General features: G+C 38.6%; 1 protein-coding gene across 8 annotated transcripts in view; it reads left to right on the top strand.

The window, feature by feature from the left end:
- The window catches only part of SATB2 (SATB homeobox 2), a 289,546-nt gene that overhangs the window by 170,458 nt on the left and 106,235 nt on the right, over positions 1–12,853 (top strand). For all 8 annotated transcript variants that reach the window (XM_038585272.1, XM_038585276.1, XM_038585275.1 and 5 more), the window contains 2 exons: positions 10,545–10,671; positions 11,820–11,943. In XM_038585272.1, coding sequence (XP_038441200.1) covers positions 10,545–10,671; positions 11,820–11,943 — 251 coding nt within the window. The remainder of the gene's footprint in view (positions 1–10,544; positions 10,672–11,819; positions 11,944–12,853) is intronic.

Raw genomic sequence — 12,853 nt, 5'->3', positions numbered from 1 at the left:
CCTAAAGATGGTAAAATGGAGGATCAGAGAGATTAAGTACTTGCCCCAGATTCTTTTGATTACGTCAGATGACTTGCCATGTTAGCCAGTGACATTTTAGAAGATTCATGTTTTTGTTTAAATAACGGAAACTTTCCCTTAAAAGCATTCTAAAAAAATGCAAAGCTTACCTCTTTTATGTTAACTAACAATTCATGAATACCAGCATGTGTTCATACAGTGCTTTATAATTCTCAGTGTTTAGCTCATGTTTTATTATAGTTATCATTTTGTGAGTCAAGCAGGGGAATTTTTTGTTATTTGTGGTGGTGTTTTAATTCCGTTTTTGCTTTTAAATCCCCATTTTATGGAAGAGAATAAAAGGGCCCAGAGAAGTTAAATGGGTTGCCCATAGGTGCAGAGCTACAGCTGACAGGGGGTGGATCTAAGACCAACCCTGGATATCCTGATTCTCAGTCTACTGGTCTTCCAGACAGTGTGGTTTTCTTGTTACATGACTGTCATATACACACTGTAGTTTAGTTCTTCTTATGCATATGGGGCTGTAGCTAGAGTTGTAGAAAACAGTTAATGACATGGCCCTTGCTTTCTGGTAGTATATAGTCAAAGTAAAGAGATTTGGATTTCATGCATATATGGGGAACCAGTTTTTTCTGCTTTTACCTATTCAGTCTATGCCAAATCCTGCAAAATTAAAAAGGAATAGTTACAATGCACTCCTGACCCCATTTTTCTTCTCACATGCCGTAACTTTCTCATTTTTCTTAACTTTACTCGAAAAATATGAAAACATTTGGTAGTGAATTGGAAAAAAGAAATCTGGGAATATTGTGGTGTTTTGCGCTTTTCTTAAAAGTCAGAGAATTGGTTTTATCCCTACTTCAGGTAGATGTCATTTTTTACTGGACATCTTGGGCAGTGCTTCTCAAATTTGGTTCATCCTCAGCATCTCCTGGAATCTATCCCTGGAGCTTTATGTTCCAGAAGTCAGGGTGGGGCCCATGACTCCTCTAGGGCTGAACTTGGAACCCATTCACTTCATCTGACCACTCTCAACAGCACAGTTGTCACTAAACTGCAAAGCCCTGGAATGGGGCGGGGGAGGGGGGAATAACCCATTCCTGACCTTCATCTATCTACCAGATCATCTCCAGCTGTTTGGCCTAGCTACCATGGGATAACTATACATCTCATCAGGAATGATTGATAGGTGTCTATCACCAATGATTCTTATGGCATTTTTCTAACATGGCTGAGTATCTTAGGGGGCCCAGAGAGACTGTTGTCATTATTCATCACCATGTATATTGTGGCTACAGATCTACCATTGTTTCACTTCAAAAAACATTTGCCTAATGAGCAAGCACCTATGTGTTAGACACTTGGCTTCTGTAGCAGAGCCATTAAAATGATAGTGCCATATTTAAAATGTGGTTTGCTGTTTTGAGATAGTGCATTTCCCCCCCAAAAAAAGGAAATAAGGAATTTTCAGAACTCTTTTGAATGGGAGCTCTCTGAAACCTGTTAACCATGTACATTATTAGATATAGTGGTAAAGTCTGTATAAAGATGTGTTGAAAGCAAAAATTATTAAAATATTCTTAAAGGAACCCCAAACAAAACAAAACAAAAGAAACAGAAACAAAACAAAATGCCTCCAAACCAAAAGCAGTTGCCATTTTGTAATAGTTACAGCCATATTTGCTTCCATGTCTTGCAGTTTCTTAACAAATTACTATGAAATCAGATTAGTTGGCACATGAATAAAAATGTACAACATAAATGACTATACTTTTTGTCTGCATATTATATGGCAACATTTTCTTTGATAATCAACATGCCATCATAATATTGCCCTTAGGATCAGATATTATGTAACCTTAAATTATAGGAAACAGAATATGCCTGAGGGACAATTCTGGAATATATAATTGGGAGCATGCAGTTGATAGGGTTTCCGAGGGTCTTGAGCCCAGTGATGGAGTAGGTACCTGGAAAGCTAGGTCGTCAGGAAAACACTGCAACATTGGAGCTCCAGACTAAAAGAATACATGTAATTAATTAGGATGGGAAATATGTGCAGCAACTGTATTTTTAGATCTTCAGTGGATACTTCTTACCCCAGAGGATGCAGAAACACTGGCTAAACATAAGTTATGAATAGCATCTGCTAGAATGTAGCAAAGTGTGTTTAAAAAAGTATACTTTTTCCCTTGTGTCTTTGATTATTGAAGATATTTTAAGGGGACAAATGCTAGAGGGAAATCTCTTTATGCAAATATATTTGTGACTAGAAAGGAGGAAAAAAAGAGAAGTATGTGTTACCTGCCAAAATTAATCCTTTAATTTGAAACTCTTTTAGATAGTGATTAAACTGAGAACAATAATAAGAAAATATATACCAGATGAAATAATTTTTAACCAGTGTCAGAAGCTTAGAACTGATCCCAAATAATTTCTCATAACAGTTTTCTTTCTCATTTGTCCTCTTTCCCCATGTAATAGTTTTGAATGGCACTCTTATGAAACAAAAAACTAAATGCCAGCCATATTTTTTTCATATCCTGACCAATATTTTGGCTGTTTTTCAGAAGAATTGGAATTTTGAAAATTAAATAAAGGTTTTTAAAATACCAACTTCAGAAAGTTTTATTTAATTTGTGGAATAATTTTGTTCTCTCTCTCTTTCTGCTTTTTTTTTTTTTAATAGAGTCTTTATTAATTTAGTCTAGTTACTTAGTGCTTATATTAAATAATCTAATAAAAGTCAGGGTTATAACATAACGTTTCCCAAATGTGAAGCAGCGTCTATTACATGAGACAAAATCTTTATGCTGCAAAATGTAAAAACCATGTATAGAATTACAAGGCACGAAATGGTACTGCATATAGTTTTTTAGTAGAATGTTTCTGTAGCACAAGGAGGTGATCAGCTCCAGAAAAGATTAGTAGACAGCAGTATCATCATAGTTTATTCAGAAAGTGCTCTGAAATTCATATTTCAGGTTTTCTTAAAAGTAAACTATACTCCCAACATGAGGCTCAAACACACAGCTCTGAGATCAAGAGTTACATGCTTTATCGACTGAGCCAGCCAGGTGCCCCATGTTTTATTTTTTTAATGCTCATAATGTTCCTGATACAGATATTATTTAAGAATAAAAGTTAATGTTCTTAATAAAAAAAAATTATGTGTTTGTCATAAATACCTGAATTGTTGCAGGCAGAGCATTTGGTGTGTGTGTCATGTATCTATCTGATTTTAGATAAATTTATATAACAGTATGGCTTCAACATTTATTCTGAATCATTGAATTATTTATTTTTGTCTGTTGATTTCTTTTGTATTGTTACAAACACAGGATTAAGTGTATTGTAGGTTCCTAGACAAGTGCATTTTGAGGTTTCAATAATTCGAGGAAGTTATAATGGCACCTGAATAATGTAAAATGCTAGAATGCTGTTTCACTTTTCATTTACTTTTGCCCCAATGCAAAACTTTTGAAATAGAGCTAGTCTTTAAAAATCAAAGCAGAAGGTGTAGAAGAGTCCTGCTAAGTTTTATTGGGGTATGGGTAAGCTATGCATTAAAGACGATGTGTATACTTTAGAAATCATGTTTGTTTTGCCTCTTTTCTCTTTCCTCATCGAGAAGTCATTCCCACCACAGGTTTAACAATAATAACTGTAATTTATGCATTTATGCTGCTACAATTTGATGATATACCACAGTCATGGCCAGGTTAGAAACCCAGGCTGAGTTATTATGTACTGCTGGGTAGTGGTTTCATGTGAACTGATTTATGGATAAATAATTCTGTGTTCTTATTATATGGGACAGACAGTTTTTAATTTCTTTAACAAAGCATAGCTGAACAACAGAAAATTATATGCTATACCATAGGGACACGGCCACTGAGGAGGATAAACTGATGCAATCAGCGTCACGAGTTCTCTCGTTTTTACAAGGGGCTCCATCAGCAGTTGCTGTATTGCGGAAATAATACCGTGAACCAGAAGCCCCAAGGCTTAGTTCTGAGGTTGGAGTTTTTTTTTATTGATACTCCTTTGCTCCGATCTTTTGCAGGGAGTTAGGAGGTATATAGACCCCAGCCTTTGTCTCTTTTGTTTGTGTTTTTTTTCCCCCCGGCTGAGTTTTCACTTTGCTTTGAAAATTAATGTTAAGATGCACCTGGAATAAAAAAAAATATTTATTGAGCTGTATTATAAGAGTACTGCTGATATCTTGCTAGCTTCCTTTATCTGTCTCTCAGATTGATTTGTGGGCTTTATTCTGCAATACACCCAATATGTACTGATTTTATCAGCATATATGTATATGCCACAGGAAACCGTGAGAATTATTCTCATGTACTTCCAGGCAATCTGTTGCAGGCCTTTACAAAGTAAATGTTTCTCATTTTTGAGGCACGGGGGTAAATGCTGTCACTTTGGTTTCTTTTAAGAGTAGTTTCACTTAGCTATGTATATAGTAGTAATAAGCTTCTCTACTCATTTGTGAGCTCCATAATTCTAGGGATAGTGTGTATAAGGGTTATCTTTGCATCTTAGTGCATTGTGCTAGAGAAACAGAAGAAAATTTTGTTGAATGGATGGATGATTAGTGCTTAATACAACCTTTCTATTGTATAGATTACATTGTATTATCACCACATTTTATTTTATCCCCAGAAGTGACTGACTTTCTAAGAACTTCAATCAAATATTGATATGTTCTACTGTGTATTATCACCTCTCTTCTTTTCATATAGTTAGAGGTAAATAATACTAATGATATGAATGATGATGTATCTACCGAGAAGAATATTTGATTTCTTTGAGATAGGTTTCATACTGATAACAAACATGAACAGAGATCACTTTTTTGAAATTTCTTTTTGTGATGTGTCAACTCTGACTCTGATAGAGCACTGGTTTGAGAGAGTGAGAAATGGTTTCCATTACTGCAACTTTTTAATTTTAGACAAAAATTGCCTCCATTCCCAACCTAATTTTATGTCAGTAATGAGAGATTTACCTACAATTGCATTTTGTTACTTGGTCTGAAGGCATTATACAAAGAGTGCATATAGGTCCTTTGTATTGAAGCGAACAGATTTGTCTGGATATTATGAACAGTATTTATATTGTGCTTGATTCAGTCACATTAACATTTTTATGAATTTAAAGCCCCAAATAAAGTCCCATAATTTGTGACTCAAAGAGCTTGACACTGCATCTGTAGCAGTCCTCAGCAGCAGGTATTTTGTAAATGTTTGCAAGATAATAAATTCCTTGGGAATAAGAAAGACAGTTTAGGAAATGTTGATGTCCGAAATGGCACTGTTGTGGGAGATTGTTTTTTCTAGAGAAGTCTCAGTCTTTTGGGCTTGTCACCCGTTTGCTCATTGGTCTCATATATTCTGTTGTTTAACATTAAATATCAAGACCCTATCTGACGTGTGACTGTAGACAAGCTGTGACCAGGCTCTCCGGAGGCCCATCGTGTGGTTGAGCATTGGCACATGAGCAGAGCTGAGAAGAAAGGTTTTTGGTCCAGTAGCTGCAAAACTTGTCAGATGAAGCCCAGACCTAGACCTGGCTGTCATCAACTGATGTGTTTGAAAAGTCGCTCTTCAGCTCACTTCCAGGTATAATACTGACCCCTTGCTGTCCTCATGAGGATGAACTAATGCTTTGGAACAAGAAAAAACAAAAAAACAAAAAACACTTCACAAACTGTAAAGTAGTATCAAAGGTGTTGTGATAAAGTAGGTTCTTTATGAGATACACAGACTGACCAGGAATATTTACTAGATGGCTACTTAGACAAAAGGCTGGGATGATCAGGGTTAGAATTATTTTCAGGGAGAATTTGAAGAATGTGTACTGTTTCTAGAAATGAATGATACAAATCAGTACTTCACAGTGAGAGTGTGAAGTGTATTTAGGGAAGAAATGGGAATTGCCATTTATTGGGCATTTTTTGTGTGCCTGGCTGGGCCTGAGGTGTGGGTATGTGCATGCATATAGTCCCATTTAATGTAATCATTGATTTTTCACTTTTCAGATTTGTAAAGCCTACTCATACAGTGTGAGGGTTGAAAATTCTATTCGTATACCAGCTGTTTTTATTGAGGCTTCTCTAGCACATCAAGCCAGATATCCCCAGCAGGCCCATAGCCTCTTCTGTAACAGTTGGTAGAGTCTGTATCCCTAAGTGGAGGGAGCGAGGAAGGGGCTGTTCATGGTTATATTTAGACACACCTGTCTGAATTTTTCAGCTCTTTACCCTGCTCCCCCTACCTCCTTAGAATACCGCCTTCTTTTAATCCACCTGCATTCACTATAGATTAATCTTCCTATCACTTGGCTTTGGTGGTGTTACATCTACACTAAAAAACTCCCAGGGATCTACTTCTCCCCTGATGTTTACCGAGCATTCATTGTGGGTCAGTCCCAGTGCTGAATTCTCATTCTCATTTAAAGCCTTGTGACACCTCTCAAGGGTAGGCATTGTTTTTATCCCCATTTTACTGATAACAGAAACAAAGACTTGGAGAGATAACACTAGCCTTCTCTCCCAAAGTCTCACAGCTGACAAGCAGAGGAGGCTGCATGCACTCTGACTCCAGGCCTCGCCCCTGACCAGGGTGTGCTTCTGAGTTGGGCATTTTAGGGCGTTCCAAAGTTGGAACCAAACTTGTTTCTATTCTTCTGTGTTTTGCACTCGAACCACTGTGACTTACAGAATGCTAAGAAGAGTGACAGTGTGGTATTTAGATCAAATCTGGGTTTAGTTATTGCCTTGGTCATACCACTCAAGGCAACCCTTCTGAGCCTCCATTTCCTCTTGGAAAGCGATGAAAATAGATAGCTAGGCAGTGAAGGTACCATGAAGAGTTGGACATGCACTTCTGGGACATCTGGTGGTACAAAAAAATGAGACTGAAAAGAAGGAGCCTGTTGTCATGTTTTTGTTACTTTTAAAAGTAAGGGAACTCTGAACCTATTTCTAGGTGAAGGGAAAGAAGGCACGGAGGGACAAGGATGGAAAAGATGAATGGGAAAGAGGCAGTGGGGCAGTGGGAGAAGAGGGAGGGGCATCACTGATATGCAATCCTCCTTTTTGATTTAAAATAATGAGGGCCTTTAACAGGCACATGACCCAATTAAAGATGGAAAGATAATAAAGTCATAAAAAACAACCTTGAGTCATAAGTTGACTATCTTTTTTTTAAGAAGCATTAAAAATGTCTAAATAATTGCTGTAAACAGCTAATTGTTGAGATTAATTATATTCAGGCTCTGTACTAAGGGCTTTACATTTAATCTGCACAATATTCCAATGAGGTCAGTGCTTTTATTCCATTTTATAGAGAGAGGATTGAGGTATGGAGAAATTAAATAACTTTCTGGGATTACATAGTATGGGGAGGGGCCAGGGTGTGAACAGAGGCCATTTCACTTGGAAGCCTGCGTTCTTAGTCACTGTGTTATACTGCTTCCCAGTTTGGTTTCCTCAATTAACATTTGACTTCTAACCCAAGTAATATCTTTGTCTATTTTATACTAGAGAAGGAAGACTGTATCTAAGGGATGTATTTAATTTTTTTTAAAGATTTTATTTATTTATTCATGAGAGACAGAGAGAGAGGCAGAGACAAGGCAGAGAGAGAAGCAGGCTCCATGCAGGAGGCCCGATGTGGGACTCCATTTCAGATCCTGGGATCATGCCCTGAGCCCGAGGCAGACGCTCAACTGCTAAGGTACCCAAGCGTCCTCAAGGGATGTATTTCAAAAGACGGTTCATACATCAGACAAAGACTTTGTTTCAAGGAAGAGCTTATTATTAATAAGAGTTACTACAAGTCCCTGCTGCCTGGCTAGAGGAGAGCAGCTTCTAGACATAGCTATCTTAGCAGATCTTGCACCTCAAACCCCGGTAGATGGTAGAGCAAAGAAAGTGACTTCTAGGACCAGGTTATACAATATGGTGTGAAAAAGAAAAAGCACATGCCACTTCCCATCGCCTGAAAATAGCATGTGTCAATAGCTCTCTTCCAAAATGTAGAAACCAACCTGTAGCAGCTGCTCTCTGTGGAGGTATTAAGTGTTGTGAAGACACCTGTGTGTGCCTCATTCCAGCCCAGACAAGTCCCCTTCCAGCTCATCAAGGTGGAGAATTTACCTAAATGGAGTATTACTATTTCCAGTAGAGTGATTTGTCTATCATTTTCTGCAGAGATCCCTCCCCCAATCCTCTTGTTGTACTGAGCTACAGTATACATGCGGTACGGTGTATGCAGAGTATGTGTTGCAGCTGATGAACTTGACAGTTTTTATACCCATGCAATCACCAGCCAAACCAAGAAAATCCCTTTATGTTTCTTTCCAGCCAGTTGCCCCTGCTGTCCAGAGGTGACCTCTTTCTGACTTCAGTCCTCACAGATTGGTCCTGTAGTCTTGCTTGTTTTTGCATTTTATATACATGAAATCATACAGAGGTATTCCATTGTGCCTGATTGCACTGTGGTATATCCGTCCTGTGGAACACTATTCACCAGTAAAGAGGAAGAAGCAGTGACATAGAGCAGTGTGCAAGTACCCTCGCTAGAGTTGTGCGTGGCAGTTTGCGGGAGGCGTCCTGTGCTTCATATTACCTTTGTATTCTTAGTCACCAAAATGACCCACAACATCAGCTGCTTCTACTCATCTGGCATAGGGTACAGTTGCTGACTTCATCTTTTCCTTCTTCCAATTTCTTAAAATGAAATACCATGTCTTTAGAATATGGTCAGTTTAGCCTCGACTTATGGACTATCATGATAATGATTTTTTTTAAGGAATTTAAAATTATATAGTGCTTTTTTAAAAAAGGAAATATGTTAGACATGTTATATGTTATCTTTTTTAGTATCTTCAAATGTCAGGAGGAGTAAAAGGAGCAAGGAAGCAGACCCAGCCTCTCATGAGCGGCTGTCCAGTGGGCCCTGGATGTTCATTTCACGACTACTTTATGTTGCGTTGCTGTGCACTTTTCATTGTCATGAGAGAGAATGTTAGGAAAACTATCCCCACAAGAAAACAGCTTTTCTTGGCAAGTGAAATGTGACTTAAGGAGCCAGAACTGGAGACATACGGTACTATGAATGAGAGCTGTGTTACTTTATTGGATCTGAGTCCAGGCACTATTTATACTGCAGCATATTCAGCACCAGATTGTTAAATCTTAATACTGAAACAGTGCATCATTTTAATATTTTTGTTCTGTTTATTCCCTGTTTTCAAGCATTATGTCAAGCATTGCGCATTCATTTATTTCATCTTGGACAGGACGTGCCCTGACCAGAAAGTTCACTTCCTATTATTGGAATTTTACTCCATAGCTGTAAAGCATTGTTTTGTGAAGCTTTTAAAAGTTCACTTGGGTATACAGGTGTTCTCTCTCTTTGATGATAAAAAATATTTTGAAAGAACAGTGTAGTTGGACTCACCTGTATTGCAAAAAAAAAAAAAAAAAAAAAAATCTGTTCCTTTTCTTTCACTAAAACAGCTGTTTCTGATCTGCGACAATTTCTGACATCTTGGGGACCATTGGATTTTTCATAGCATACAAATAAAATTTTTGTTACACTGTGTTTTCAAATGGAATTTTCTTCATCAACCTTATATGTGCCCTCTGCACCAGATAAGATGGGTCCATTTATCAATAGGTTAGCATTATCACGTGTTGCTGAAACTGTCCCATGAATCTTGTTGTCACACGGGTACTCCTAAAATCACTGCTTTATATAGCTTAAGTTTGACCAGGATCTTTATTGTCTCTCCATTGTCATGCATTTTTACCATATGCAGCAGGAAACCCACAGGGAAATGGTACCATTGTCATTCTAAAAAGAGCAGAGGAATAAATTTTTTTTTTTTTAAAAAAAGGGAAATTAAAGGCATCTCTGCTATTTCTGACCTGTGGTCAATCATTGTGCTGTTGGAAATAACCCCTTTGCCTGGTGAAACACTAATCTGGAAGTGAACTCGAACTGCTTCATCAGCTCCAAATGCTGTTTGCACTGGGGATCACACCACATCAGGATGTGACTGTGTGTGTGCTGAGCCCACACACAGGAATTTTCTTGTACAATTCAAAACCAAATCTTCTATTTACTTAGGCTTGCTTTTTTTTTTTTTTTTTTTTGTCTGTGAAATCAGCAGTCCGGTATATTTAGCATCAGTCTTAAGTTAGAATGTGAAACAAGACTTTGGGGGAAGGAAGTATCCGTATGGTTTTCTAAGTAATTTAAGAAACAGGAAAACATAAAAGAACTGATTGTCCGTGATTAAACCTCATCCTTTCATTCCCATCTTCCTGTATAGTTAACTCAGCTGTCAGCCAGAAAGAAATAGGTTATTGCACTGGGTTGTAAAATATCTCTGAGTGGGCCTTGAATGTTGACTATGGAATGACCTTCTTAACACTGAGCAAACAATGAGAAGGTTTAATAAATAGCAGAAATGTGTTTACTGTGTTTTTCTTCTCTTTGCAGGAATAATCAAGCTGGGGAGGTGGAACCCTCTCCCCCTCAGCTATGTGACAGATGCACCCGACGCAACAGTGGCCGACATGCTGCAGGATGTCTATCATGTTGTGACGTTGAAAATCCAATTACAAAGGTGCGTGTCTCTGAACATCTGCCCTTCCTTACTCATGGAGCTGCTCGTGGGTCAGAGAGTCGCTGCTGAGACTAGCATGGCCTGTCTTTGTTAATTTCTACACACTGGATGAAATGCAAAACAAAAAAGGGAGAGAGAGGAGGGAAGGAGGGACACTTCACCAGGCATCTTTATAGTCCACATTCCAACTGTTTTATGTTTTGTTTTCAGAAGCAGTGAAGTGGTAACCTAAGGGAAGCTTGATAAATCATTAAAAATCTGTGGCCCTTAGAGGGGAACTTTCCACAGCCCCTAATTTAATGGGTTCTCTGTTTAAATGCTTAGCACATACTATTTGAAGAATAAACACTTCTACTGTTTTCAGGTTTGTGTTTTGAAGGCTGAGTTCTGTTTCTGTGGAGCAGGCTTACCAGGAAGGTGCTGGCACTGGGCATCTTTTTCTTCCCTTTGTGGTGACTGCCTTAAGAGAAGCATACTCTGTGGCCTGCAGAGGTTCTGGAAATTATTTTTTTTTTTTCCTCTAAAGCATCAGTTCTCTGCAGAGTCTTCTTGTAAAGTGCCTGTAAATAATGATTTAAGAAATGTTGTCCTTTAGTGAATTTGCTCATTTTGGAGAATTTGTATGTTAATAGAGACCAAACATTCCCATCCTTGTCTAGGAATGCTTTAATGTTCTCTCTTAAAAGTTATTTTTGGTCAGGGAAACAACATCTCTGAATTGTTCCGGGAGAGTGAAGAGTGGACCTTCTTCACAGCCTCGAATTCGATGGAACATTTGTCTGCATTTAACCTTAGGGGTGTCCAATAATTAAACTTGTATTGTGGAAGTTTATAATCACATTGCCATGCTGTTTTCACCAACAAACTGGAAAAACCATACTTTAAAATATTAATAATTCCTCATATCTAAAGTGACTATTTTTCTCAGGCCAGTATGAAAACAAAGACACTGCATACGGCTCTGTCCAAGTCCTAGAGAAGCAGTCTTGCTCCCCTTCCCTCTTTCAGGGCCCATGCTGGATGCTGATCTTGAGCAGTTTTCCCCCACTGGTAGAGGACCCAGGAGTGACTGTCACAATCTGTCAAGGACCCTCTGCAGCCAGGGTCCTTTGTTAAGGTTTGCCATTCATTCTTGCTCTGTTTCCCAGTTGTTCGAAGTTGGAAGACTTGCCTGCGGAGCAGTGGAACCACGCCACAGTCCGCAATGCCTTAAAGGAACTGCTCAAAGAGATGAACCAGAGCACATTAGCCAAAGAATGCCCTCTCTCCCAGGTCAGTATATCCAGGTGGGGTTCTGGGAAACCTAGAGGGCCGCCAGTGGACTACGTGGTGGGAGGGGGCACTCCTGCTCAGACAGCTGTCTTCTATTAGCATAGTCACTGTACACTGCAGGTGGAAGATGCGCAGAGGTTGTGGCGCTTCTTGTCCTCAAGTAGAAGTTACCACTTTTTGAGAGCTTTGATGTGATGGGTGTGTATTAAAACATTTCACACTTACAGTCTTTAACTTCTCATGTGTATCCTAGGAGGTGGGTAGCAGTGTCTCCCATTTTATAGATCAAGAAATCAAGACTCAGAGAAGTGCTTTACCTTCCCAAGCATACTCAGTAGGCTAAGTGGGAAGTTGCGATCCTAATCCATTTCACCCCTGCAAAGCCTCGGGCTCTGGAATCTTCCTTTATTTAGTTAATAGAGTGAATCAACCATGTCAGACCCATCTTAACTAATTTTTACTTATTTGACTGTTTTCCCTGGCTAGCAAAGAGCGATGATCTTTATATCATATACATTTGTATAAATTTTGCAGTGGATTTGCCATGTGAAAATGCATCATGAGAAGAAGTGATACTCCATTTTTAGTGAACTGATGAGAAACTAAAATAAGCCACAAAAATAAGAGATAGAATAAAGGAAGGAACAGAGTAGGAAAGGGCTGCCTTTTCCATATGATGGATCTTTCTCTAATGATGAGGTAATATTTTGGTGGCTAGGGTTAGTGGCTTAGGACTGCTATGACATGAACTCAGGTTGACATTGTTTAAAGCTATGAATGGAAATCCATTTCCTGTGTGAGTTACTACACTTGATTTAAGACAATGGACTAATTACATGTCTGTCAAGTTCAAGGGAAGGTGACAAGAACCATAGAAACTTGATGTGCCCTGAGCTGCGTTCTCGGATAA

The sequence above is a fragment of the Canis lupus genome, chromosome 37 (genome assembly GCF_011100685.1).
Source record: "Canis lupus familiaris isolate Mischka breed German Shepherd chromosome 37, alternate assembly UU_Cfam_GSD_1.0, whole genome shotgun sequence".
In the NCBI taxonomy this organism is placed as follows: domain Eukaryota; kingdom Metazoa; phylum Chordata; class Mammalia; order Carnivora; family Canidae; genus Canis; species Canis lupus.
The sequence above is the reverse complement of the archived record's forward strand: the minus strand, read 5'-3'. Positions and strand labels throughout refer to the sequence as shown.